General features: G+C 53.5%; 2 protein-coding genes across 6 annotated transcripts in view; both read right to left on the reverse strand.

Annotated features, from left to right (window-relative positions):
- Nucleotides 1-825: 825 nt before the first annotated feature.
- Nucleotides 826-19295, reverse strand: Adora2a (adenosine A2a receptor). Of its 5 annotated transcripts, none has more exons than XM_028874215.2 (3): nucleotides 19055-19295; nucleotides 9415-9980; nucleotides 826-2589 (listed from the first exon to the last, which is right to left on the reverse strand). In XM_028874215.2, the coding sequence occupies exons 2-3, from the start codon at nucleotides 9735-9737 to the stop codon at nucleotides 1686-1688; spliced, it is 1227 nt and encodes a 408-aa protein (XP_028730048.1). In that variant the 5' UTR covers nucleotides 9738-9980; nucleotides 19055-19295; the 3' UTR covers nucleotides 826-1685. The 5 variants fall into 5 exon arrangements, with proteins under 5 accessions (XP_028730048.1, XP_028730049.1, XP_028730052.1 ...); XM_028874216.2 differs by lacking the exon at nucleotides 19055-19295 and adding an exon at nucleotides 18761-19025; XM_028874219.2 differs by lacking the exon at nucleotides 19055-19295 and adding an exon at nucleotides 18562-18744.
- Nucleotides 19296-23919: 4624 nt separating this feature from the next.
- Specc1l (sperm antigen with calponin homology and coiled-coil domains 1 like) overlaps nucleotides 23920-27729 on the reverse strand; it is a 112567-nt gene continuing 108757 nt past the window's right edge. The window contains exon 16 of the mRNA XM_028874212.2: nucleotides 23920-26550. Within this exon, the coding sequence (XP_028730045.1) occupies nucleotides 26461-26550 (90 nt within the window). The 3' untranslated portion in view covers nucleotides 23920-26460. The remainder of the gene's footprint in view (nucleotides 26551-27729) is intronic.

A 27729-nucleotide genomic window follows, 5' to 3' on the forward strand; every position in this document is an offset into this window, starting at 1 on the left:
CTCTCTGAGCTTGTCCATTGCATGTAATACAAGGCTCCCAGGATGGTGGGAGCATCATCCACGAAATTCTAACCCCCCTTTCCTGAATCACAGCCGGAGGAATACTAACCTGGCCCTCAGGGCCCTGTCAGAAGCAGTCATGGCTCCCTGCTCATCCCAAGCTGTCATCAGCCTCCATCCCCGTGAGAGAACAGCATCTCCTTAGGCAGGGACCCGGAGGCCAAGACTGAAGCAGGGACGGTGGCTCAGAGGTTTCTTTGTTGGAAGGAAGGGAGGGCAGCTCTGCCTCAGCCCAGATCTGTTTCCAGGACCTCTGTAGCCTCTTGGCCAGGGACTGGAGCAGGGGTTAGGAGTGATGGACACAGCTCTGAGATGACCTGCAGACAGGTCTTCTTGTAGGATGTGAGGAAGGAAAGAAAGAAGGAAGACTCTAGGTCTTCTCACTTTCAATGCTTAGGACAGGAGGGGTCCGTGACCCTGAAGGGGTGACTGAACCAACAGCCCCCACCTTTGATGGTGCCTCTCAGGAATGACCGCATCTCCCATAGGAGATGTAAGTCTGCCACACATGCCACCCCCACTTCATCCTAACACATAGGCATTTGGGTTCTGGTGTAATCAGGCAACCTATCCTCTTGGAGAATAGGAGCCTGGAAAATCCCCAGGATAAGCAATGGTGTAGCTTTTGTCTGTCTGTCCATACACACGCTCTCTCACACATAATCACGTGAGCCCGTGTGTGTGCATCAGACCTGAGCTATGGAGTCAAGAAAAGAACTCAGACATCATTCTTAGCAGACAAATTTAAAACATGAGTGTGGCTCATTTTATTTTATCTCAGAAAAAAAAAAAACAACCCACAAACAAACAAACAAAAAAGTCAGCCCCTTCCCCCTCCCGGAAGGAAAGGCATCAGACCAGGCCTCTGACAGAGGCAGCTCTGAGCTACCCAGGCTCAGGTCCATGGCTTGACAGCTCCAACCTCCCTCAGGGGACCTGAGAGCCCACACTCTGGCACGATTCCCTCCACAGTTCCTGTCTTCAAGCCGAGCCTGGTTGCCCCGAGATGGCCCTGTGACTAAGTGCGTGGCCGCTTGCGGCAGCATGAGGGCTGCCCGCCACTCCTTGGGATAAGAGCAGGATGGACAACAGACCCAGCAGCCGGGGAGGGAAGTCAATAAAATAGAAAGGGTTTCCTCACATTTTTATCTTCTGGAGAAAAAAAAAAAAAAAAAAAAGTAGTCAAGTGCCACTTGTAGGCCAGCAGCTCCCTGAGCCCTAGACGGTCTGGGGAGGGTAGTGTACTATGGTGGGAGGCCTGAAGCAGCCATACCTCAGCATCAGGCCAGGCCAGGCCAGTCCTCCAAGCCATAGATGCTCTAGAGAGACAAGATAGAGCTTTCTGATGCTTCGGGAGTTGGGGAACTGGGCCCCGCCTTGGAAGATGCTGCTACTGCTGCTGCTATGGCTGTAACTCCGGCCTAACACAAGGCCCCGTGGCACAGAGCATCTGCTTCCTCCACCCCAGGCCTTTCTTACTGGGCTACATGCTGCTCCAGCTTGATGGTCCCTCTTCTTAGTACAAAGTGGGAACCAGAAGCCCAATGGATTTCCTGGCGTGGTCTTCCTCGTCTTCTCTCAGTGAGATTGGTCCAGCCAACCAAAAAGATACAGATTTCTTTCCCTCAGGAAGGGGCAAACTCTGTGGACCACGAGGCTGTTTCTACTCTGCCCTGGGCCAGCTGATCCCCTAGGCCAGGATGCTCCGGGTCTCCTTCCTGGTGCTCCACATCCCCAGGAGACCCTTGGGAACTCCCTCCACTCACCAGCCCCAGGGTGTAGCCATTGGGCCGCCGTCCAGAATGGGGGGCACTGCCATTGGCCCATCCCCCCAGGGGGTGGCCGTTGAGGCGGAGGCTGATCTGCTCTCCCTCAGTGCTGTGAGATGCCAAGGCCCAGGCACCGGAACCCCCTGCCTTGAAGGGCTCCTGACGCCTCAGGACATGGGTGCGGATGATCTTCCGGAAGGTCTGGCGGAACTCGCGGATCCTATAGGCGTAGATGAAGGGGTTGACAACAGAATTGCTGTGGGAGAGGATGATGGCCAGGTACATGAGCCACGGAGGGGCGTGTTGGCAGGAGGGGCAGAAGAAGGTGAAGCAGTTGATGATGTGCAGTGGCAACCAGCAGAGGGCGAAGAGCCCGACGATGATGGCCAGGGACTTGGCGGCGTGGACCTCCTTCTGCAGCGTGGACCGAGTCCGCTCCCCCGGCAGGGGCTGGCTTTCCATCTGCTTCAGCTGTCTCCGGGCAGCCAGGAAAATCCGCAAGTAGATGCCGAGCATGAGCAGCAGGGGCAGAAACACGAAGGCAAAGAAGTTGTAGTACACCATGTAGTTCATGGGCACCACGTCCTCGAACAGACAGGTCACCTGGCCCTCGCCGCAGGGCTGTGTGGAGTTCTGGTCTTCCCGAAGGTAACTGCAGTTGTTCCAGCCCAGCATGGGGGTCAGGCCGATGGCAAACGACAGCACCCAGCAAATTGCAATGATGCCCTTGGCCCTCATACCTGTCACCAAGCCGTTGTACCTGGGGAGAGAGGACTGGCATTAGGAGCCTGGTGAGGAGAGGTCCCGCAGGGCCGCACGCTAAGAAGCCCACAGAAGCCCGGATGGTCCCTGTGTGTTTCGCCGATAGGGTCTCGACTAAGGACTTCCCCCTAGCCTCAGCTGTATACTCTGCTAAGTGAGGTACTGGGCCTCGCCTTTCCCCCAGCTGTGGGGAGGTAACGGGAAGGGGACATTCGGGACATGGAGACGATCACACAAATGTTCAGGTGTTATTCATCAAGTCGGGCCCTGAGACTTCGTTTGAGTTTGGTTTGAGAGAAATAAGTCATCTTGAGGGGGGGGGGATAAAGGCCATTTCCCAGTTGGTTAATCTCGGTTCCTATTATAACGTGCTCTCCTTTAGAGTAGGGCAGGTCCAGGGAGGGGACGGAACCAGCAAGATGAGACCTGAAGACGGTCCGAGCCACTATACTCGATGCTTGGTCTCCCCCATTTGTCTTGAATCTCCACGGACCCCAAGAAAAGGCTCTCCAGGGCATGGAGGAGGGGTGGAAGTCTCAGGCCAAATGAGATACCATCCCCTCTCCAAACCCACCCACAATCCTCTGGGTGGAAATGAGACAATTATGTCTTGACATTTTCCTGGCAATCTTAATAATCAAAAGGTCACGAAAGGGGTGTGAAACAAGACAACAATCTGCCCGAGGGCCAAATGAACATATTCTTGTGCTGACTGCCAGTCCCGGGGTGGGGGTAGGAGCAGGGCTTGATTTGTCAACCAGGAAGTCAGCTCCACTGGACACACATCATTACTGTAGCAAAAAAGGGGGTATTTTTCAAAGTCTCCTTGACTGAATAAAGTAGCATCTGAGGGATGAACTTAAGTTTAACGGTTCCAATTCTGGCAAAACGAGACTGCCCTCCCCACTGCCCAGTGGAACTTTGACTCTTCAAGTCCAGGCTAGATATCTTGCAGAAGCTTCCTGCCCCATCTGATGCTGGGAGCCCACTCGGAGTCTCCTGCATTTATCTCTACATTGCCAGCTGGGGGACAGGAGTCTACGGCAGGTAACAAGGACAACACACACACTTACTGATTCCACACTTAAAGCAGCTACAGAAAGGCTGTCACCTATGGGTGGCAGACCCAGGTATTTACTGATAACAGGCATGGGAAGAAGGCTGGTATGTGTTTGCTCTGTCTTCATGGTGATGCAACATGTATGTCCAGAGTTAAAGATAGAACTAACCTCACATGTATGAGGCTCTAAGTTCAAGTGTCATACAAAAAAAAGAAAGGGAGAAAAGAAGGAAGGAAGGAAGGAAATGTGTACCTAGCATTGCTATATCTTAAGAAGGACTAGATGATTGATTTGTTTTTTGTTTTTTCAAGACAGGGTTTCTCTGTGGAGCTTTGGAGCCTTTCCTGGAACTCACTCTGTAGACCAGGCTGGCCTCGAACTCACAGAGATCCGCCTGCCTCTGCCTCCCGAGTGCGATTTTTTTTTGAGGCCAAAAAAAAAAAAAATCTCTCATTTTAAATGTTACCAAATAAATAAATAAATAAACCCTAGTAGTTTCTGACCACTTATCTAATCTGTTCCTCTGTTTTAGGGCTGGGGAAATTGAAACTGAGACCCAAGGCGAGGCAGGGACTTGCTGTGAACATTCCGAGGCCCAGGGGCAACTCAAGCCCAGGAGAATTTCCCAGAATCTTTTATTCTCCTTCCTCCATGGTGCTGGGGGTCAAATCCAGGGCCTTGCCTATGACAGGCAAGCATTCTACCACAGAGCCACCCCTCCAGCCCTGTCAATTCAGAATCCCAACAGTAACTGTCAGGCACGTTCTCAGGAGCTTCCCAGGTCCCCTGAGTGGGGCCCCTGGTCACCTGCCGCAGGACCTCTGCCGGAGGGTCACAGACTTACTATGTCCACCAAGCACCAGCGTGTGTGTTTGTCTGGAGGCTCAACCATGAAGTCCTAGGGTCCCCACCCCAGCTACTTACTCTGTGCCAGGCACCCCTCAACAATGCTTTACATGATCCTTGTGGGAGGGGAATCTATGTGACTGTTCACATCTGTCCTGGGACAAGCACACCCTTCCTGGGTCCTAGGCCTGGTGCATTCCTGTAAACAAGGAATGCCATGTCACTTCATCTCTCCGGGCCCCAATTTCCTCATTTACAAAATGAAACTAAGAATTCTAGACCTGTCACCACTGCCCCATAAGGGCAAGACACTGAATATAGTGGATGGAAACCCCAGGGGGCCACTCTGTGGCTCAGGGTGGATCAGAGCTATTCAGCTGCTGTTCAGAGAAATGGGATACTGGTGGGCTTCTAGGAATGGTCTAGAGACTCTCACTTTGGCGGCTTTCAAACTGTTCTCAGAACAGGCCTCCTTGCCCCTGTCCAGGGAGTTGGAAAGGCAGTAGTCTCAGAGAAGGGATCCAACGGAATAAGTAGCTTCTGAGTTAACAAGTTGTTGTTGGAGACAACAGGCCAGGCCCGGGAGCTTCTGGGAACACACCACGGAAATCCCTGGTTTGTCCAGCTTACTTTTACAGACAGGGACTCCACAAGGGGAAGTCTTCCACTGCATTCTAGAAAGAAAGCCCCTATGGGGACAGAACCCAATATGTAAGATGTACTTTCCTATGTTGGCAATGTACTGAGGGGCTTGGAGACATGTGCTTATATGGTCTGTGCTCTTCTTGAATGTTTAAGCACATGCAAGTATTATTTAAACACACACACACACACACACACACACACACACACACACACACACACACACACACCAAATAGGAGCACATTATATTTCCAGCACTTGGAAATAGAGGCAGGAGAATCAAAAATTCAAGGTCGTGGGGCTGGAGTCTGAGGTCTAGGATGGCATCAGGGGTCAAAACAAATCATGAATAAACCATAGCTGTCCCAAGGGGCACGTCCTGGCCTGTATCTGTGACTAACATAGTTTCATTCAGGCCTCCTGGATAAATACATTCTGTGCAGCTAGAAGGATGCCCAGGCTGCCTACCATGACTGGGAGTCATTCCAGGGGGTATCAGAGGTATAGGATGGGGGCCAGAGTCTCTGGCAGCCCCTATTTTCAAGTGGCCTCTACATTCCTATATCTTCTAGCCTGTAGAAGTTGCCCTTCCCTGAGAATCCTGATTACCCATACTGGGGGCTCACCCCAGGGCTCCAGAACATATCCACGGTTCCAGGTGGAGTTTTCATGTGGATTTGCAACATTGAAGAGGAGGTGGGACTTTCCAAGTCACCTTAAGGGGCCAGTGACCTAAGAACTGAGTAACATCTTGCCCAGAGAAGAAACTCAAAATCCTTTCATAGGCAGAGACCAGCCTAAATCAGCCTCACACCACACCTGCCCCTCAGCAGCCTTGGGATCACTCTCCGGCCCAGAGAGGCCACACCCACATGCTCCCTCACTCCTTCCCTGGGACCTTTGCCAGTGTTTTACCATTCTGGCACTTCCCCCCCCCACACACCCCAAATTCAACCTATCAAGACATTGCACATCCTGCAACACCAATATGGCAAGACTTCTTCCAGGGCCCACCGTCTCCCAATTCTGCACCCTCACCAGCACCCTTGTGGAGGGAAGAATGGAATCCAGGGCTTCACATATGTGAAGCAACTAGTATTCTACCACTGAGCCACGCCTCTGGTCCACCAGGGGCTTACGGCCAAATGGAAAGCTGTTTTTTTCTTTACTTCCTTTCCCTTTTGTGGTGGTAGAGATGTAGCTGAAGACCTCAGGCACGCTACAGAAGCACTCTACCACTGTGCAGATGCCTGGCCCTCGTGCCCTTTTGGAAATAGAGAAGTGTATTTGATAGGACTTCAGGTCTTGCACCAACTGACTGCCTGTGTGTCCCCTGGCCTGTCCCTTGGGTCTGAGCACCTGAGGCCGACGTGAGACTTGCACACAGCGGTACAAAGGGTCCCCAGGAAAGGGAGCCTGGTCTCTTAGACCACACTTTTCATTCCTTGCAGACACGGAGCTTCATTTCTGCCTTTAGCCCATTTTCTTTATCACCCAAGAGGCCCTGCCTTAACTTCACAGGGTCGCTACACGCAGGAAGGAGTGGACTGCGTACTCTGAAGTTGAGTTCTTTAAAACAACAGAAGAATTCCTCGTGCCTGGTGCAAGCCTGGGACTAGGCCTCCATTAAAGACTGGAGCCTGTGGACCTGGCCAATAGCACGGGAAGTACCTTAGAGGAGGCTGTGAAGGGAAGAAAGTGAGAGTCGAAGCTAGAACACCTCCAGAGCTAGCCAAGGGTGCGTAGCCCCCCGCCCATTCCCCTCATGCCTGGTCTTCTGGTCCCCTCCAGAAACCCCTCTTGCCTGGTCCCCATATCTCTTCCAAAGCCTGCTCATGCCTGGTCCCCTGGTCCTCTCCAGACCCCACTCATGCCTGGTCCCCTGCTCCCCATCTAGAAACCCCTCATGCCTGGTCCCCTGGTATCTTCCATCTCCCCATCATGTCTAGCTTGCTCTCAGAAGCCCCTGTACAGATACCTCCACATTCCCGGTAACCAGAGACATCAGCAGATAGGGGCTCAATAGCCAGGAACACAGGGGCGGGCTCTAGAGTCCATCCAGTTTGGGAGACACAGAGATGTCCTTTCTTGGCTCTGGTATCTAACTAGGGTCATGGCACCTGCTCTGGCTGAAATGCTGGGCCAGGATGATCAAAGGATATACTCCATGGCTGCTTTAAAACTGCTCCTAGGCAACATGAGTGTCCATCCTTAGCGGGCATCTTCAGATCTATCAGCTCCTTGCGGAGACTAGCCTGTGCTTTTTGAAGCCCCACTCAGAGCTCAGATGGTCCAAGGTCCAAGTGGAACTGAGGTCAGGGAGTCCTGGGGGTCAGGGACGCAACTACAGTGGGGCTAGGCTCCAAGCCTCCACCTCACAAAAAAAGCTGCATCCCGCCCCCATTACCCTGCCCAGCCTCATCATTCCGGCCCACTTACTGCAGCCACAGAGCTTCGTGAGCTCACAGGGACAGCACAGAAACTTGTCTCCTTGTTACACACGAGAAAACGGGCCCGGCACAGGGCAGCGAGCTTTTCTACAGGCACACAACTTAGCCCATCCTATTTCAAGGATTCCGTCTCCCGATGCTGAGAAAATGAGAGGGCAAGGAGAGGAAAGCAAGCTCTGATGCCTTTAACTTGAGAATAGCCAGCCTCATCTCTCCTAATATCTTGCTGCCGGGAGCTGGGAGAAAGAGAATTGTTAAGCAACTGTTCCCTCTTGGTGATCCATTACTGCATGGCTGAGCCTGACTCCCACGGTAGATGCCATGGATCCTGGAGACTCCCAGGGTAGATGCCATTGACCCCCCTGGGGGCCCATATACAGACCCCCCCCCCAGGCCTCTGTGTTCTAATCTGTCACTGCGGGAACCTAGACCTTGGCCTACTTTAGAAGCACAGGGTGGAGGCAATGGCGCGAGCTGTCCCCACAGGTGACCTTTACCCCTGTCACTTCTTAGAGCTGGCCGGAAGTCCCTCCCCCTTTGCTTGTTATTTTGTTTGATTATTTTTCTTTTCTTTGAGCAGGGGTCTGAGTGCAGATTCCCGGCTAGGCCTGCAGCTCACCATCCTCAGGTTCTAGCTTTTGCCAAGCTCCAGGATACAAGCATGCTACCATGCCTGGCTGGGTCACTTTTGACAAAGTCTTTAAGGCAACCCAAGGCACAGGCTCCGTCCTTTTGAGTAGCCTAGTTGTGGGTGTTCGTGTCTCCCTTAGGACTCAGATTATAGCAACCGCTGTGTGATGTACCGTCCAGGACACTGAGCCACTCCAGGCAGACTTCAAAGACTGATGTCACAGTGATGGCCGGCTACACTTCTTCCCAGGCTCTGCTATCAACTCCTTGGATGGCTGAGAGAGAGCTAGCCCCCTTCTCAGAGCCTCCTTTTTCTATCCAGAAGATGAGGGGAAGCAAATGATCTCTAAAGGCTCTCTCGCATCTGACCCTGATTATCACTGCTCACTGAGCCTGGTCCTTACTGCTGGCTGCCCTCTGCCCACAGGAGACTCACTAATGTTTCTTCTGTGGGCGGGGACTCTACCTGAGCAGAAAAACTCACTGTGGGGACTATGCCTTCTAATCCCCCATTATAGAATCCGTCCTCAAGGCCTGCAAGCCACGCTGGCCATGGGACCTATCTCTGGTAGAAAGCACAGAGGTGGAATCCCTGAGAGAGTCATGAACTGTGGGTTATCTACAGGGTGGCCGGGAAGAGGCCTCCGGGAAGATCGTCATTACACAATACTTGGCTGAAGTCACTTCAGAACAGAATCACTCTAAAAACCCCTGCGCACAGCCATCCCCTGAAGCAGGCAGAATCCTCTCCGATCTGGAGCAACATAATTTGCATAGAAGTCCAAATGACTCACTGTGGCGTTTGGCCAACTCACTTCCCCTCTCTGGGTCACTCTCCTAATGTACATACGCACTGGGGGAAGGCAGAGGCAGGTTGCTAGCTGAGGTTCTGTGGTTTCTCATGGCTCCCCACCCATCTCAGATCATACTTAGATGTAGGAAGAAGAGCTCACATATGGCAGCATGTAGTAGCAGAGCCAGGCAACCCTCATCTTACAGCAGCCATCCATGGCTGCCTATAGACAGCCTCAAGATGTGACGTGGGGAGGGCTAGGGTACCCTGTGTACCTAGAGGGATAAGCCAGACCAGGCATGGCCACCTCCAGTTCTGTGAAGACTGAGACAAACCCCAGAGCCCTGTCCTTTGTGCCCGCAGATCAAGCCTTACGTAGAGACGTAAAGCCCTGGCTCACCGGAGTGGGATGCGGATGGCGATGTATCGGTCAATGGCGATGGCCAAGAGGCTGAAGATGGAGCTCTGAGTGAGGACCAGGACAAAGCAGGCAAAGAAGAGGCAGCCGTGGCAGGCGGCACAGAAGCCGGTGCTGATGGTGATGGCGAAGGGGATGGCGAGCACACCCACTGCGATGTCAGCCGCCGCCAGCGATACCACAAAGAAGTTGGTGACATTCTGGAGGTTGCTGTTGATCCACACGGCCCAGCACACAAGCACGTTGCCCAGGACGGCCAGCACAGCAATGGCCAGCTCCACCGTGATGTACACTGAGGAGACCATGGCGGGAGCAGCCGCACTTGGGCAGGCTCAGCAAGGATGCGGGGCTGGGCCAGCTCTCGGTCCATAGCTGCAGCCCGGCCGTCCGCCCACCCAAGCCCCGCAGCCCTTCCCTCACAAGAGCCACGAGTGTTCCCAGAGAGAGCTTTCCAAAGGCTTTCTCACAGATGATCCTGCACCGCCTGAAATCATGACTACTCCAGGAGATCTGGCCTGGCTCCGCTCAACTTTAGGGTTCCGAGGTACCTGCAAAGAGAGAACGCCAGTGAGCAGCTGAACCACCTCGGCCGCTTCAGATTCCGCCTCAGGGATGGGCCAGGTGTCTGCCGGAGAATGACTCCCGACTTGCCCCAACTGTGGGCAAGTCAGTCAGGACACAGGCCTGAAGAGCTCACGGGTTCCAAGAGAATTCTTGTCAAGATCTTCACCCAACCCTTCTCAGGCAAGTAGTTCCTCCTGCAGTCTCTTCAGGACAGACACAGAAGGAACTACAGACAGAATGCGGACTCCCACTAACCTGTCCCCACTACCCAGCACGCATCCTCCTCTCTCCAGGTACTTGGGTCACCGCCCTCCCAGCTCAGACCAGCAGCTGAAGACGTTTAACCTACGGGAGCAAGCTGAAGTCAAGGCAAAATGATGTTTACATCAGCGGCTTCTCTTATGTAGCTTTTCAAGTCTTCTGTGGCCGCTTGGCCAGTCCTCTGGGTCCCTTCACTCATGATCAGCTCCATGAGACCCTCCCTCCAGGGAGGTTCTTTCTCCACTGGGCTTTCCAAATCCCACCTACCTTCTCACACGGAGCTAGCCTCCCGGCCCCAGCTCATTTTGCTCCGTTCCCCTCAGGGAACGACCATCCCCCCCCCCACCTGAGGAACACCATGGTCACTAAGGTCACTTCAGACACTCCTGGAGTTCCCTTCTGGAGGGACCTGGGAGCCTTACGGTCCTCTCTCCAGCTCCGGCAAGTAAGCACTCTTACCCTCACAGGCGGCAGAGCAGGGTCCAACCAAACCCACTGCTCTGAGAGTTCCTGCCAGCAGGCTGTACAGCCAGGCAGGCAGGGCGGGCACCGTGGCTGCTTCCCTTCTCTGAGGGATCCGCCTCCCGCTCTCCTCCCACGCCTCTCCCCACGTGTGCCTCTGCCTAGCTGATGCGGGGAATGCTGCTTTAGAAAAACAGGTGCTCCGTGAGAACTCACTGGAGGACAATGGGCAAGAATGCGTTTCTGTTCTGGGCCTCAGTTTCTCCATTTGGACTGTCATACCATTGGGTCGTCGACCGAAGACGACCAAGGGCTCATTTCAGAACTCGTTCACAGTCGCTTGAGAAAGGAGTAACAGATTTGGATAAGGCTACCCCAGAGTCAGATCACAGGAAGAGCTGAGACCCCTGGAAGCTGGAAGTCCTGCTCTCTCTGTACCAGGTCCCAACCAAACCCAAATTATCTTTTTTTTTTTTTTTTTTTTGGTTTTTCGAGACAGGGTTTCTCTGTGTAGCTTTGAGCCTTTTCCTGGAACTCACTTGGTAGCCCAGGCTGGCCTCGAACTCACAGAGATCCACCTGGCTCTGCCTCCCGAGTGCTGGGATTAAAGGCATGCGCCACCACCGCCCGGCCATCAAGCCCAAATTCTTGCTCTACTCTCTGAACTTGCAAAACTCGGTGTAAGCAGGACTCTTCCAATAGCCTGCATTCTCCAAGCAAGATGCAGGAGATTCCTCCGCACCACCCCCAAATCCATCCTCTTCAGTTCTGGACCTTCACGGAACCCTAGGTTGTGCTTGCATGTAGACACATCTTTCCTACTTCTCCCTTCCAGGGGAGGAGGGATGAGGGGAACCGCAGGCCTTGGGAGAAGGATCTTCTCCACGTGAAATTGGCCAAGAGGTAAGATGGGGCTGAAATAAATAAACCTCAAGTTTCCTTCTGTGATGTTACCAGCGCTTCAGTCTGGAGCCAGAGGAGATATGGCTGCAGCTGTGCTGGTGTGGAAGCACCTTCTGCCCAACCAGGAGGCTGTTACCGAGGACTAGGAAAGGGGAGCCAGAGTCTGCAGAAGCCGACAGAATCACCATTCCTACCTAAGCGGCACCGTTGCCCCTAAAGTGAGGCGGAGACACTTAGGGCTAAGTCCTTGTGAATCCCACCTCTGCACCAGCCATTTGCCAACCAGCTGTTCACAATGCAGATCCCCAGCGGAATGGCCAGACCCCCCCCCAGGATGTGTGCCGCCTTCAGGTCCACACCATGTCCCTCTATGCTCACGGCTTACACTTTGCAGAAGCATTCGTCAGAGGGCCACAGCAAGCCCAGGACCAACAGCTCCCACCCTGTGCTCTAGCTTTCAAGGTTTGGAGCCACAGCAGGCTCAACCAGATCCAACCAGGCCCAACCAGGCCCAACCAGGCCCAGTGAGCCCCTGGAGAGCCACCGGCTTCCAAGAATCCCGACTCTCCCAGTGGTATCTTCTGGGGAGAAAAAGGTAACCACCTGTCCCTTGGGCCCTCTCTCTCGTGGAATCTGCATTGAAGGGCACTAAAGCAGCCTGCAATTAGACCAGCCCATGCTAGAAAGCTGGCCCAGGCCCTAACCATGCCCCATCCTCAAGGTCCCCAGTGGGATGCAGTGAAACACAATACATTTCTGTCAAGGTGAGAGAGCGCCATCCCTGAGGCTAGAGCCCTGCTGATGGTCATACCGCCAGCGCTGACCCCCCCGCCCCGGCAGCTGCACTGACTCCATAACCAGCTTGGAACGGACTTGACCCAGGCCTGTATTTCCTGCAGTCCTCCCAGCAGCCTCGGTACCTGCCTGAGTACTCCCAGTTCTCAAGGATCCTCATGTTCTGTGCTGGGTCCACGCTGGGTATTTCTGGATCCCAGCCCCCTTCCTGACTGTCCTGAGGCCACCCTGCTGCTCTCCAGTCTCAACACAGCTGGCCCTCCAGCCAGGCCTGCCTGGTAGCGGCTGAGGACACACCAGAGGTTCCTGTCCCAGGGCCCTTGCCTCTGCTCTTCCTTCAACATTCCTGCACGGCCGCCCCGGTTGCTGCAGCACATCCCAGGGGACCGCTCCTCTGATCCCAGGGCCACCTGGGCAGCTGCCAAACAAGAATCCTTCTTTTCATTTGAGCCTTCCCCAGCCCCAAGTCTGGCAGATCGGCAGCGGCGGAGCCAGAGGCATTCTCAGGACAGACCGGAGGGAGGAGTCCCGCAGGGGAAGGCTGAGACTGTCCAGCTACAGGCAGGCAAAAGAGCCCGGGGCCAGGGCACCCTGACTTTAGCCTGTCTTTGTAGTACGAATGTTCCCACCGGGCCAGTTCAAACCTACTAGTGTATCACTGACCAGACTGAACCACACGCACGCACGCACGCACGTGCAGACAGACACACACAGCCAAGAGTTGTCAGCCACTGCTGAACCGCTAAGTCCTGTGCTCTCCAGGTGGTGGTAGATCTGAATTACCAAGGCTACACTGGGCCCCCTCTAGAGGAGCTGGCGTGTGCTGCCTGGGAGTGTGGAAAAATGACCGAAAGCTGTGTCCCCGACGGCCTGGTAAATTCCATTTTTTCAGATGAGAAGCTGCAGCCCAAACAGGTGAAAAGAGCCCCGGCTTTACCAGGAACGTTGGAGGGTGGCAAAGTCCTTGGAGAATGCCAAGGGTGGCAGCAGAAGACATCCCTCTCTGTGAAGCCTCCAGAGCAATGGGTCTCAGAGGTGGGTTGCGACTCCTTTGACAAACATTTATCTCAAAAAAAAAAAAAAAAATTTACATTACGATTCCTGACAGGAGCAAAATTACAGTTTGGAAGTAGCAATGAAACTAATCTTATGGTGGTGGTGGTGGGGGGGGGTGTCACCACAACATAAGGAACCGTATTAAAGGGTCGCGGAATTAAAAAGGTTGAGAACCACTGCTCTGGAGTCACGGGAAGGCTGGGGGCCCAGGGGAAGGGGCCAGCATAGAGCCAGGACCTAGCAATTTCCTATCCCTCTCCGCTGGCTCTATCGAATTAATCCTTGAGTCATCTGTTGCTAGCCAAGAGGGGTAATTAAATATTAATAATGTTGCGTTTCCTTATGGTTGTCCTTTGTTGGGGACAGGGCAGGGTACAGAAACTGTCACGTGTAAACTACAGGCACATGCTACAGACTTGAAGGGACAACCCCTTAGGGTCCCAGAAGCCAAACTCAACACTGCCTCTGCCTTCCCACCCTACTTTAATTAAAACCACTTCATCTCCTGACCCACCCCAGGCTCTGTGTACACATGCCTAGGTGGTGGCTCCAGACCCTGCTGGACGTGTCTACAAGCTCCCAGACAGTGCTCCAGATACTGCTCCTGGGTGTAGCCAAGCACACGGAACAGAGCAGCACAGAGAACTGCCCACTGCAGTGCCGCCGGGCTTCTTCCTGGGCTCCAGAACCCCAGCCTTACGATGTTGTTTCATTTTGAGATGGGTCACTTGCAGCCCAGGCTGGCCTCATAGCCCAGGCTGGCCTCAAGCTTACTGTGTAGCCAAGTATAATCTTAAACTCTTGATCCTCCCTCTTCTAGTCCCTAAGTGGTACATCACGGGCATGTGCCCTCAGCTGCCTCTTTCTCATAGACCATGCTCACCCAGCTACCTAGTCTTCTGGGCCATGGGGAACTCCGAGCCATCTACTACCACCTTTGCCCCCTGCAGTCCTGGAGTCTACCGCAGGGGTCTCAAAAGACAAGAAAAACCTAGGAATTCTTCAAGGACAGCTGCCACCTTAGAGATTCAGATACTTAGAAGCCATGCCCCCCCAGACCGCAGGACCTCATCTCCCACGTCAGGGGAGCTGCAAACCAGATTTCAAAATGCAAGAAGAATCCAAGACTATGGAAGAGAAAAAGATGTGGCCCTCACCTTTAACCCTAGCACCCTGGAGGCAGAGACAGGTGGGTCTCTGTGAGGTGGAGGCCAGTCCAGTCTACATAATGATACTCTATCTAAAAAAGAAGAAGAAGAAGGAGAAGGAGGAGGAGGAGGAGGAGGAGGAGGAGGAGGAGGAGGAGGAGAAGAAAAGAAAAGAAAAGAAAAGAAAAGAAAAAAAAGCCCATGAAAGAAAAATAAAAGTGTCAAACCCATGGGAGAGGATATGGCCTATGTGGTAATAATTTAGATATTTTACAAAGGGATGGCCATAAACAAGAATGAGAGCTAGCAAACTCACTGGCACACGGGAGCAAACACAAGCAAGAAGCATAAAATCCCAGACAGGAAAAACACAGGGCTCAAAATAAAGAGCATGTTGTATGAGACAGTCTTCAGGCCTGCAGCCAGTTGAGGACCAAGGCCGTGGTGGATGGAAGGGAACACCGAGGAATTCTTCCGGGAACCAGAGGCAAAGTCTAGATTGAGGAGATTCCCACGTCCGTCCTTGGGAAGCAGTTGATATGTGGAGTGTCACCAAGCAAGGGTCACAGCGGCATGGGCTGGTACCTCTCACACCCAAAGCACCGTCCTGCGGTGGCTCAGCAGCAGTTGGGCTTGCAGGAAGACCCCAAGCCCCCTGAGCCCCTCCCAAACACATCAGTCAACAAGACAATCGCCTTCGGAGACGGCCTAATGCTGCGTGGTCTGGGTCTCCCTTCCCTTCCGGGGTCCCCCCAGAGTTGCACAGCCACCCGAATTCTAATACCTGGTAAAGGCTGGGCCCCAAGTACATAAGCAGGTGACCAGCATGTCCTTCCCCTACCAACCATGGGTTTGCGGCTGCTGTTGTGTTCCTGGGGACAGGATGTGGGCAGGAAGGGAGAACCAGCTCTCTGAAGATGGAGGCCGGGGCACTAGCTTGCCTTTCTAAACAACTTCTGTCAGCAGCTAGGACCTAGGCTACCGTCTCCCTTCTCTCCCACTGAGAGTCCTAGAATGGACCCTGGCATGCCCACTTGTCCAGGTCTGGTACCCAGAAAGACCACAGGCCCCCAGTCCTCACCTCAGGTGCCACTCATCCATTGGAGGCTGCTTCTGCAGATCTAGCCCCCTCCCGGGATCCAGGCCTCACGGAGGTGCTTGAGGAGCAGCCTGTGTTGGGAGCTGCCTAAGTAGGGTCCATGCCATGTCCATCACAGACTTCCCCCTGTGTGCCTTGGTTTCTCCCACATGCACAGGCCATGGCGAGAGCATCACATGAAAGACTCAGCCCCTGTGCCGGCCATAAATAGTGGACGGCAGGTGCTGTGCCTCCTGGCGAGAGAACAAGGGACCTCAGAGTGGGACCCTGGCAGGAGGCTGGCCTGGACACTAGAAAGGAGGGGTGCACACCCACTGCTCAGCTCTTTAGGATATAGGTGTGATGACGCAGCCATAGAGGATGAAGGGACAGAGTGGGGTGCACTGGACTAACCTGAGTAATGTCCACCTGAACCCCGTCACTGCCCTCCGCCCATCAGCGCTTCCACCCAGGCTGGCTCATGGCTCCCAGAGGCCATTGTGAGGTCGAATGTCAAGACTCCCTGTAGCTAGAGCCTCTGGATAGAGACCGGGCACATAAAGTTAGAGGTAGCCCTGGAAAAGTGCCAAAGTCCTGCCTTCCTAGTGTCTAACCCCTTCCCAGGCCTAGAGTGAGGGTGGTTGCTCTTTCCCCCTATTCCATCCCTGCTTGGCACCTGGCAGGATCTCATGGCTTCCAGATTCAGGGCTGGGACCATCTTCTCTGCCCCACATGGCTCCTTCTTACCCGCTGTGGGGTCTGGGTCTTGCTCTGGACATGAGCAGTCTTCAGGGGCCCCTGTCTTTACCCCTAATCTTTTACTACTACTGGGGGCCCAGTATGGACCTAGGACCCGTCCTCAAGTACCATATCACATCTGCTCCCTCCAACCTCCCCACTACTTTCCTCCTCTGAGTGCCCCAGGTCATGATCTACCCTTCTGTGGTCCCCAGTGTGTCCCAGGGACAAGATTCTTCCAGGGTAGTTAGGGATATTCTCTTTTACCAGCTCAGGACCTGTCTGTAGCAACATCTTCACTTGTAAATTCCCACCTCTTCAGCTCCTCCATCACATTTATTAAAACCCTTTCTACCTGTGCCTGCCTACCATCTATCTATCTATCATCTATTTATCTATAATCTATTTATATCTATTAGCTATTATCTATTTATCTATCATCCATCTATCATCTATATCTATCATCTATTTATATCTACCATTTATATCTATCATCTATTTATATCTATCATTTATCATCCATCCATCCATCTATCCATCCATCCATCCATCCATCCATCCATCTATCTATCTATCTATCTATCTATCTATCTATCTATCTATCTATCTGCCCAGCTTTCTATTCCTCTACTCTCATATGCACACACCACGCAGGGCCCGGGTTGGATTGTATCAAAAGGACACTGAGATGGTGACTGTAGCTTCTAGGAGACGAGGTAGCTCAGGAACGGGCAGCTCAGAGGCCAGAGCTGCTGATTTCAGGCAACCGCTGAGTTACCAGGGGCTGTGGTCCCACTTACAGGTCCTGGACTTTGCAGAATCTGACACCTTGAAGTCGCGTGCTTGCTCCCAAGCTAACTCTTGCCCACACCTCCACTCCTAGCAATCCTTGCCTCTTTCTCCAGGGTTACCCAGCCTAAGCACAGAGCCCCCTGACCTGGCCTCTGGCACAACCCCCACTGCCACCACCCCTTACCCTGAACCTATCCGCACACCCAGCCAAAGAGTATCTCCCTCTCCCCTTCCTCTATATCCCTATGGGTTAGCATTCCTAAGAACACCATTACTTTACAGATCGGAAAATGGATTCCCAGGGCAGTGACCTTCCCAAGGCTACTTAGTGTGCATCTAGAGGACAAGATCAAAGCCTAAGTTGGGACACCAAAATCTTTGGTCCCTCTGTAGGGCCCTAGAGATCAGCCACTGCTTCTTCTGCCTGGCCCAGAGTTTGTCTCTTACTACATGTGTGGACTGCCCTTAGCCTAACTTCAAGCCATGAACAGGGAGGCCACCCCAGCCCACAACAGTCATGGTCAGCTCTGAGAGAATGCACACTGGCTAGGGTGTGCCCAAGAGACACCAGGATCTGAGAGAACCCGGGAAGTCCCAGAATGCAAGGGCTGAGTTTTGAGATCTTGACACCATAGTCACGGGACCCACCGGTTTTTGAGGAGCCTTTGAAGACCCAAACAAGCAGGCCTTTCCAAACCCATGTTTCCTAAAAGCTCTCCATCATCATCCTAAAGGTCCTGACACCAAGGGCAAAATTGGTTGGATGTGACAGTCTTCTGAAATGCACACGGAGTCCAGAGGGAGCTAGGCAGCAGAGGCGGAGCGTTCCAGGTAGAAGGACAGAAAGCAGGCTCCCTTCTTAGGGAGACAAGGTGCGGCCTCTGGGTGGGCAAGGAGAGGGGTCCAAAAGACTCCTCAGCCATCAGGAGAATACATGTTCTGCCTGCCCTAGTCGTGGGGAGGAGTCCTGGCGATCACCTGCCAGCTGCTTCTGTTGCTCTGGACCACTGTGAATCCCTGCTCCTCCCTTTGTGTCGACTAGCAAAATTAGTCTAAATGTTCCCAAGGCAGAGCCCTTGCCCATCTTCTGCCAAACCCTTCAGAGTTGCCACCGTTCCCGCCATTTCTGCCCCTGCTTCAGGCAGCCCCAGACGCTCACCCACCCTGTTGTCCTCTGGCTTCTCCACAGTGTCCTAAGTCGGGTTCCCGCTACCACTTGTCAACAGGATGCTCCCCTCCCCCGGGTTCCAAACTCCCCTGCTTTCTCCGTGCCTTCCTGGATGCAAGCTGGTGCCCGCCTGAACCCCTAACCCGGGAGTCTGACCCGCCTACCTCCGGCCGCGCCTCGACGTCCACAGTCTAGCTTTGGCAGGGACGCGCCCTAAAGGGACTTGGGAGCTTGCAGGTTCGGTCCTCCGAGCGGACAAATCGACGGTCGTAGCGGCGCGTCGCCTGCAGCTCTAGACGACTGTAAGGCATCCCGCCGCCCTGCCTTACACTAGCCCCTTCCGTGCTACCTGCCCTGGCTCACCTTCCGGTCGCGGAGGACCGCCCCGAGGGGGCACGGCACTTGGAGATGTGACCCGCGCCGAGGAACCCAGCTGCGACCACTCCCGAGGCAGCCAGGGCAGGCTCGGACCCTGACACCGGCGGACTCCCCTCCCGACAGCAGGAAGGAAGGATCCGAGGGAGCGGCGTGCGCTCCGAAGGGCGGGAGGGTCCTGATCCGCTCAGACCTCCCGGCCCCGCAGAATCCGACGGCCACGATCGCCAAGACGCCCGCCCGGGACCCCTTACGGTTCCCCAGACCCAGGCCCCGGCTGACCTGCCTCTTGCGCTGGCTCCCACCGTCTCAGAGGCCGCTCCGGGCTCCAGCTCCGGCCGCGCCGCTCATGGGCGCACCCTGCAGGCAGCTTCGAAACCAGCGCTCCTCCCGCCCCGCCCCGCCGCTGGGGGAAACCGAGGCCGGGAGGCGGGAATCAGAGGAAATGGCCCTGGAAGGGCTAGGTCGTGATGGGTCTGGCAGCAAAGCACCCCTTGCCCCAACGTGGGCGCTTCTGGTCCACGCGTCCTGACTGCCTCCTCCAGCGCCACTCCCACCCCCACCCGGGTGCCCCCACCCATGAAGCCTTGGCGCCCCACCCCTCTCCGGTGGCTCCTCCACAAGGCACCAGGCTGTCCGTGCCACTCTAGTGTTCCCAGTTCTGCCCTTTATCGGAGTTAGGCTGCCCTGGTGCTATATTACTCTCTCTACCGCGCCACATCCGATTTTAGACCCGGGTCCTTTTCTGTCCTTACACCCCTGATGCCTGTGGGACCGTGACTCCTCCCCCAGGCCCCGCTTCTCTGAACTATAGAGCAAGGAGGGAGTTGCATCTGCACCACAGACTAACTAGGACTCTCAGAAGTCTGGACTGGGAATCCCCTGCTCTCACTACCCTAGTTCTGGAGGTGGCCGGATGGCGAAGCCTGCCTTGGACTCTCGTCTCTGGATGGATTTGCAAATCTCCATCTGTTCACAGCAGCAGAAGCCCTTCACACACCCAGGCATTGAGGGCCAAGACCTTCCTGGATCCTACAGGCTGTCATCTAGAGGCAAGTGTGGAGAAGGCCTGCTGAGAACCAGGCTAGACCCCAGGGCTGAAGTGTCGATGGGAAGGAATAACTCCGGAAGCGGCTGGAGTTATTATTCCTTCTGTCACAGAAGCTGGTGGGCAGTGAGCATGCAGGTGCCTAGCCCTTGGAGAAGCCAAATGCTTGTCTTTGAAGTGGCGATTGTCACTTTCCAGGGCTTGACTCTGATGGCCTGGCAGCCTCCCTGGCTCACTCCTCCCAAGTCTGTCCTCTTGTTTCCACCTGATGAGCCCAGCGCAGTGTTACAGCATCTGTAGTGTCAAGGGCGGGCATGCCTGCATGTGTGCGCATGTGCTCATGTGTGTGGATCTGGTTAGAATAGGGACCTGCATGCAATTAGAATTAAACCCGAGACCCCGTGGAGGAGCACATGTGACCGAGGTACTGCCATCATAGCTTCAATCTCCAGGTGAAGAAGCCTATAATCATCAAGCAGGACTAGCTCTGGGCAACCCTGGCACTGCCATGCACTGCCATCCACTGCCATGAATTGCCATGAATTGACACATGCCTTCCAGGGATGTGGTTATTTCTGTTTAGCCACCTCCTGGAACTTGCCAGCAACTGGTACCATGGGGTCAAGGATGGGGACACAACCAAGCTGGGACCTATTGTCAAGCTGTTGACCATGCACCTTGCTTCTGGGCCGCCTCATACAGGAGCAGCACCATCCTTTCCTGTTCATGTCCGACTCATGTCCTGGGGACACTATCTTGACAATTCCCCCCTGAAGGCGCTATGGGGACCCAGGAAGTAGAAGCCAACACTTGCCCAGTTCTGAGGGTCCCTCCTTTTTCCTGATGCTTCTCTTCTCAGTCATTCCAATTCCTTTCTCCAGGAGCCCCCTAGAGGAATGGTTCTCAACCTGTGAATTGTGACCCTTTTGTGGGTCCAACGATCCTTTCGCAGGGGTCGCCTAAGATTCTCGGACATAGCAGATATTTGCACTGATCCATAATAGTGGCAACATTTAGTTATGAATAACGAAAATAATTCTATGGTTGGGGGGCCACCACAACATGAAGAACTGTATTAAAGGGTTGAAGCATTAGGAAGATTGGGAACCACTGCTCTAGAGGGGCTTGCCTGGTACACTGCAGCATCACCTTACCCAGGGAGTAAGACCTCCTTTCCAATACTGGCCCTCAGGAAAACAAAGCCGGTGACCCTTGCAGTTCACCCTTAAGTTCTGATGGGTAGCATCCCACCACAAAAATTATCTGTTTCCTAAGGCCACCATGATCAGGCAGCGCCAGGATGGTTTCAGCTCCAGCAGCCCACATGGCCATGAAGAGCTGTGCCAAGCCATGAGAGGCTGGCTCAGGCCTTCCCAGACAATAAAGGTTCACTTTGGTCTTGGCCTGACTCCCTTCCCAGTTACGTGGGCTTTTCATGGGTGCTGAGACCAATCAGGAGCCTGGGTTTTCCTGAAAAGGCTTCAAAGGAGGAGGGTATAGGCCTGTTTCTAGCGGATCCTGCCCCGGCAGCCCACTCGGTTTCTAGTTCTGGGCTTTGGTTTCTCTTCGTAGTCCCAGACAGTGTTTGAAGGTTACAGCTGCCCACCCTTCCTTATGTCCCGGTCCCAATTCCTCAGTCCCGACCGTGGGGCCAGCTGGGCTCTGTCATGTTGCAGAATTCCACTCTCAGACCACTCCTCCACCCTACCCCCCAGCTCTTTGTTCCTGCCCAGGATGCACCTGCGTGGCCTCTGACCCTCATTGTTTGCTCTAGGGCCAGCTGGGCCACATCAGGGAACAAGACACGCCAAGACAGGGGACTATGAGCCTAGTGGGCTCTGGGCCAAGTCCCTTGAGAACCCCAGGCCACCCCAAGTGCTCAATTTTCTTCCTGTGAGCAAGAGGCTAAGTTCATCCTCAGAGGGACAACCCCTGAAAAGGCAAAATGCGAGCGGAAGCAGCCCAGGTTGTCCAAAGCGTGGCAGACAGGAGGGCAACTCCCTCCCAACCTATATAGCCTTGTGGGAAAATTCTCCATCCTGTATCTACTTCTTACCATTGGGACGGAGAGCAGCTGACCAGGAGTCCAACCCCAGAGCTAATCTGGTGCCGTAGTGTAGACAGGCCAACAGGTGTGTGCAGCCTTGTCTTGGCCCCCTGGTGGGAATTGACTGCTCTGCAGCTCCTTATGCCAGGGTTTGACCTTTACCACCCTCAAGGATGGCCCTAAGCCACCTCCCTGTGCTCTGTGCACCCCCAGCCCTGGGACGCACCAGGCCTCTTTTGCATTAAAGGATGCCTGGCCTTAGGGGCCTGCAGCTCCAGCATCTACACCTTGGGGAAGACTCTAGGGTCCAGCCCACACAAGAACAGCATTGAGAGCACACCTGCTCATCGCCCTTCCAAGATCTCATTCTCTCTCTTCCTGGACTCAGCTCCCAAACTGCAGAGACCCTGATGGCCCCTTCTCACACATAGGGCCATACAGACACCCTCTAGGAACTTTTGGTGACAAAGACCAGTCCTCCCAGGCTGCTTTGGGCCTGGTGGTGGTCACAGGCAAACCACATGCCTCTGACCCACCCTCATAGCAGTTCAGCCCCAAGTGTGGACTTCCTCTCCTATCCCTACCTGGCCTCCTCCTGGGGAATCCAACCTGCTGCTGTTCCACCAGACTGGAGTCACGGCAGTCTGGGGCTCCACCTTCACCACTCCAACTGGAGCAGAGTGGCCACACACTGAGACCATTCACGTCTGATCACTTCCCGCTGGAGGAACCAACTCAAACAGTGCAGCCCCTCCGAGACTTTGGGAAGTGTTAGCTAACAGCCCTGTCAGGATAGGGCAAGAGCTGGCCACTGGGTGCCCTGGCTTCCAGAGGCTGTAGATACAGGGGTCTGGAAAACGTTCTATTTACCTCTTTCTTCCCAGGAACCTATTTTCCTTTCCCAATAGAGCTGCCCCTCAGAGCTCTGAACCCCCCCTCTCAAGGTACTGGTTGGGACAGGCAATACCAGACCTAAGATAAGGAAGGATGTTATCACTGAGAGACTCCTGGCAGATAAACTTGGTTACATAGGAGCCCCTCGGGGTCAGCATACAACATGCAGTGGGCAGGGCTGAGGAAAGCCCTTCTTTGGAGGAGCCCAAGCTGTCTCAGGGACACATCGACGTGCCACAGGCAGGCTTAGATCTCCTCTTGCCATGCGACAGGACATCCTGCTGTCCTGCTTAGAGGACACAAGTCCTGCGTTCAGACAGTGAGCAAGAGCTGGAGCAGTCCTGGTCCGGCCCCTGCCACGACAGCTCCAAAAATTCAGCATAGGGCCTTTTTACTCAAGGCTTGAGTTAGGGTCACATGGGTTGTTCAGGGCACCTGAAGTGTTGGCTCCACTGGAGGTCATGGCTTGTGGGCACTCTGATGACATATCCAAACTCATGCCAGATAGAGTCTTGGCCTCCCTGGGACCCTAAATCCTGGAGGGTATCATGCCCAGGCAGGATGCTCATCATGTGTACAGATGGTAAGCCCACAGATCTCTTGTACGTGTGACATGTGCAAAGTAGAAAGAAAGTGTTGTCCAACCTGAGCACACTGGATTCGAAAATACCACACACAGGATGCACACAAGGAGCTGGGGTACAGCTTAGAGGCCGAGAACTTGTATAGCGCGTGCAAGGTCCTGCTGAGTTTGAACCCCAGCAAAAAAAGAGATGCACAGGGGAAAACCACCTACCTGGGGGCCACTAGGTAGAATGTCCCACCTCTGTAATTTTATACATCCTGACATCCATCTCTAGAAGTTAACATTTATAAAGAGAAAAGAAACCCAAACAAAAATCTTTGGGACATCCTCATCCAATGTGTGGGCTATTCGGGAGGCTTCACTCATGCAGGGACTACCCTGTGGCTTCAGGGCAGGCCAGAACCTCTGGGCTCATCCATTTCCTCCACCCTCTGTCCAGAGCTGCCTTCAGGGTGCTACAGCAGATGAACCTGAGGAGGGTGCACCCATGCCTTCTCCTCCAGTTCCACAGGAGGGCTAGAGTTCTGGCCTGCATAAGGTCAGAGGGGCAGCAAGAGGTAGAACAAACTAGAAACTCAAAACATGACAATTTAATACATTCAAGAGTATTTACTAGAACAAAATGACAAAGTATCATTCATCAGCAGAAGCCTGTGACTGAGAAAAGTAGAAAGGTAACTGGCCCTTTTGTAGTGAAGCTTGTGCTTTAGGGAAGAGAGGCAAGTTTACATCCTGGAGTTTCCCAGGAAGCAGCCCTAGAATGAAAGAACCTCCAAATATCACCTATTTTGGGGAAAGGGTCTCGCATGCCAAGGCTGCATCAAACTCATCATGTAGTCAACGGTACACTCAACTCCTGATCTTCCTGCCTCCACTTCCCAAGTACTGGAATTACAGGTATACACCACCACACCCAGTTGATGTGGTATTGGGGTTCAACTCAGGGCTTCATGCATTGTAGACAGGCACTCTACCAACTCCCAAATACTACTTTTAAAAACACATGGCCATCTACAAGCTTGCCCACAGGGCTAACAGTGCTCTTTTAGGGGCCTATTAGAGAAGGCAAAAAGCAATGGTCTGGAGTTACCTGTAGACTTGTGGGCCCTCGCACAAACATGGGCAGCCTGGCCCTGTCTGTGATGACTGCCCTGAGTCTGGGGGTTGGGGGGCAGCCTTGGGGGGCAGCCCACCATTTGTCCCTGCTACTGGCTCCAGGCCTATCCGAAGTTCTCAGATTCCAGAACAGAAACATTATCTCAATATGGACATACCCCTTCAGCAGCAGCCAACTTACTCTAAATACTTTCCGAAAACTCTGGCAACTTCTACTCTGGCATGAGGCTAGACTCATTATAGCCAGAGAGGGACAGAAGTTGTGAAGTGTAAGCCCAGGAAAGTCTCTTTAACAAGACAACCCTTCTTCATGACATAATAAATAAAGCCTGGCCTCAGATCCAACACCCTGGTGCACAGTGGACAGGCCTCAGTGAAGGCAGATGACAGCGGAGACTAGAAGCTCAGAGAAGTTCAGTGGAGACTCATCAGCAAACAGTGGTTCTGACAGGGACAGTCAGTCACCCTGACAGGTCTCATCAGAGAACAAGATCAAGAACAGAACCGGGCCAAGGGAGACCAGAGACTGGGCCAGAGAGAATAACAGGGGGCTTCTGGTACACTGTGCAGCATAAGCTGCTAGATGTGGACATTTAGGCGGGGTAGATGGAGGGGCTGTCTGTCTGATGGCAACGCATACAGACACAGCCCACTTCCTAATAACTGCTTTCTTCTCTAGGTTCCACAGACACACCAAAGTCCCAGGGTAAAGCATTATGCTTGAACACAGAACCTCACTCGGTCCGTGACTGAACTGGGCATGCCTCCTGGGAGACATTCCCAGCATCCATCTAGTTATTGAGGCTGTGGCCCCATTTCTACTGATGGCTGGTCTTCTTCATGGTATCTTGCAGGTGGCAAACAAGTGTATCCTGGACATAGGTCTTGACATTGTTCAAACAACAGCTTCTGTGTCAGGCACATGAGATAAGGGCTTCCTATTCTTGAAAAGGGGCTGCTAAATTCCAGCCAGAAATCAACAGAATTGAGTAAGGCCTTGGCTCGTGATGTAGGCCCCATACCCCAGGCACAGCACGGAGCCACCTCTACCAGAGTCCCCACCAACATGCAGGATACTCATGTAGGTGTGGGCTCAGCTGTCCTGGTGCAGGGCTAAGGCACTGTCTTAACTCCTGCCCTGGAGGGGCAGCCATCCATGACGTGAATCTCTGGCTCCCTAAAGCGCCTCCTCCTTTTCCGTACTGCATGAATCCTCACCTTCACCATGCTAATACCCACATTTTGTGTTTAATTTCTATTTGTACTAAAACAATTGACTTTGGTACTAACAGAATAGGAGCTATTTTTCCAATATTGCTTATAATAAAACAACAACTTGAACTAGGAGAACTCCTTGTGACCAGTCTTTTCCCTGGGGCCAGGGGCAAGTGGCTAAGCACCCAGTGAGCGTGCCACCTGCTTCTTGCTGACAAAAGTCTGCTTGGTGGCAGTGTAGACTCAGCTGGCTGTGGGCCACTAAGCTGGGTTTTTGACACTTCTAAGTTAAACTGCAGTGGTAAAGACGGTCCTGTTACATGGAAAGGATAATGACTCTCTTCTCTGACACACTCCTAGAACGCAGGCCCACACAAAGGGACCAAGGCCAGCTCTGTCCCAGCACTGGGAATCACATGGACGACAGTCAGGAAGCGCGATGGCTAAGCTTTCACTAACCCCTGGTTCCCACAATTTAATCCCATTTCCCAAGACGAGCCGGGCACAAGCCTTCCTGTTTTTTCAGACTTCAGGGCACTGATGGAGCTTCACAGTCTCTGGAAGTAAGCTGGCTGTGTGCTGTGCTTCCTGCTCCTGAGGATGGCCATATGGAAGAGCCCTGGTCTGCAGTTCCAGTTCCGATGCAGAGGCCTAGAGCTGGGCACACTCCCTGCAGGGAGGCCCAGAGTCGCTGAAAGCTTTAGGGGTTCTAGCTAATGGTGTTGGTGTCACTTGGTGACTGCAGAGGTCTTTAGCTGGTAGCAGCAGCTCCTCCTGTATGTTCAGGTTTCAAAGTACTTGTAGATGGCTGTGACATACAGCATTACATTCTGCCAGTCAGGTCGTTCGGTGCGTGCCATCTCATTGATGTCCTGGTAGAGAAGAGGCTCAGTTAGGACTCATCTATTTTCCCAGGCCATCCCACAGGCTTCTAGTCCCAGCAAGCAGCAGACAGCTTTTTGTCTAATGCTTCCTGCCTCTTTCAGAGGACAGGCCTCGACGAGTACCTGCTCTACCTCCACCAATGGCCCCGGTGAGCACCCCTCCTATCAGGATCCCAAGCCACACTCCTGTGCCACCAGGGTCCCCTCTCTGTCCCAGCCATAGCTTGCCAAAGCTGGAAGGACTTCCCTTGGTTCTGGAGACACTCTGAGGTCACAGTACCACGGTGTGTCAGAAGTTACCCAAGACTTTCTTTTTTAGTTGCCTTCAGCAGAGTACTTGTGACCTGTGGTGTGGAAAGTGACTGCTCCTGGCCCCAGTGTCTCAGCACCTGTCACAAGTGCCTGCTGCAACCAAAATGGTAGTCTGAGGGCTATTTCACAGTGGAGAGACCTAGAAGTGTCCCTGAGCATGTGGGGCGAGAAGGGCTACCCTGAGCAACTTAAGACTCAGAAAATAAGGCTTAGTGAATGAATCTTGACTATGAGATTCCCTTTTAGGCTAAAACACCTAACCACTTTTCATGTGCGAGAACACTTCGTACATGGTATGAAATGTCCGACTGCACCCCATCTCTTCCTACACAGCTGGATAGAAGCTACTCATAGCAAGCCTGCTTCTATGAACTCAGAAGACACATTACAGGCAAACACTGTTGTAGTATAACTATGGATGTAAATACTTCTTCCAGGCCCATGCAGGTATTGCAAGTCAAGGTAATGGGTGCCCATGGCTGAGGAGGCAGACCTGGAGACCTGCAGGTACTGTAGGGTCCTAAGAATGTTCTGGTGCCACAGGGTCCTTTCTTTTGTGCATGGCCCTGAGCAGGAGCAGGTCTGGGCACTGTCTCTCTAGGTGCTGAAGCATCCCTTTGCATCTGGAATCCATAGGTTTGTGGAGAACAGCAAGAGCTCCCACCAGGTGCCTCCCTGTCTGTGTGAACTCAGCTGGGGCAGGGCAGAAGCCTAAGAAAGGACCTTCATTTTCTACCACTGGTGTTTTGCATCATGAGCAGTATTTTCAGCACCTTCCTATGGCCCCTGGGAGGAACTGTGGGCAGGGCTGTGCTTCCAGAACATCTTCTGGACTCAGGATGTTCCTGGCCCTCA

Source organism: Peromyscus leucopus, chromosome 16_21 (assembly GCF_004664715.2).
Source record: "Peromyscus leucopus breed LL Stock chromosome 16_21, UCI_PerLeu_2.1, whole genome shotgun sequence".
In the NCBI taxonomy this organism is placed as follows: Eukaryota; Metazoa; Chordata; class Mammalia; order Rodentia; family Cricetidae; genus Peromyscus; species Peromyscus leucopus.

Excerpts from the sequence above, each read along its gene's own strand:
- Adora2a (XM_028874215.2), bottom strand. The coding sequence starts at position 9,737 with ATGGTCTCCTCAGTGTACATCACGGTGGAGCTGGCCATTGCTGTGCTG. Across the intron at positions 2,590-9,414 it reads GCCATCCGCATCCCACTCCG|GTACAACGGCTTGGTGACAG; the intron begins GTGAGCCAGGGC and ends CTCTCTCCCCAG.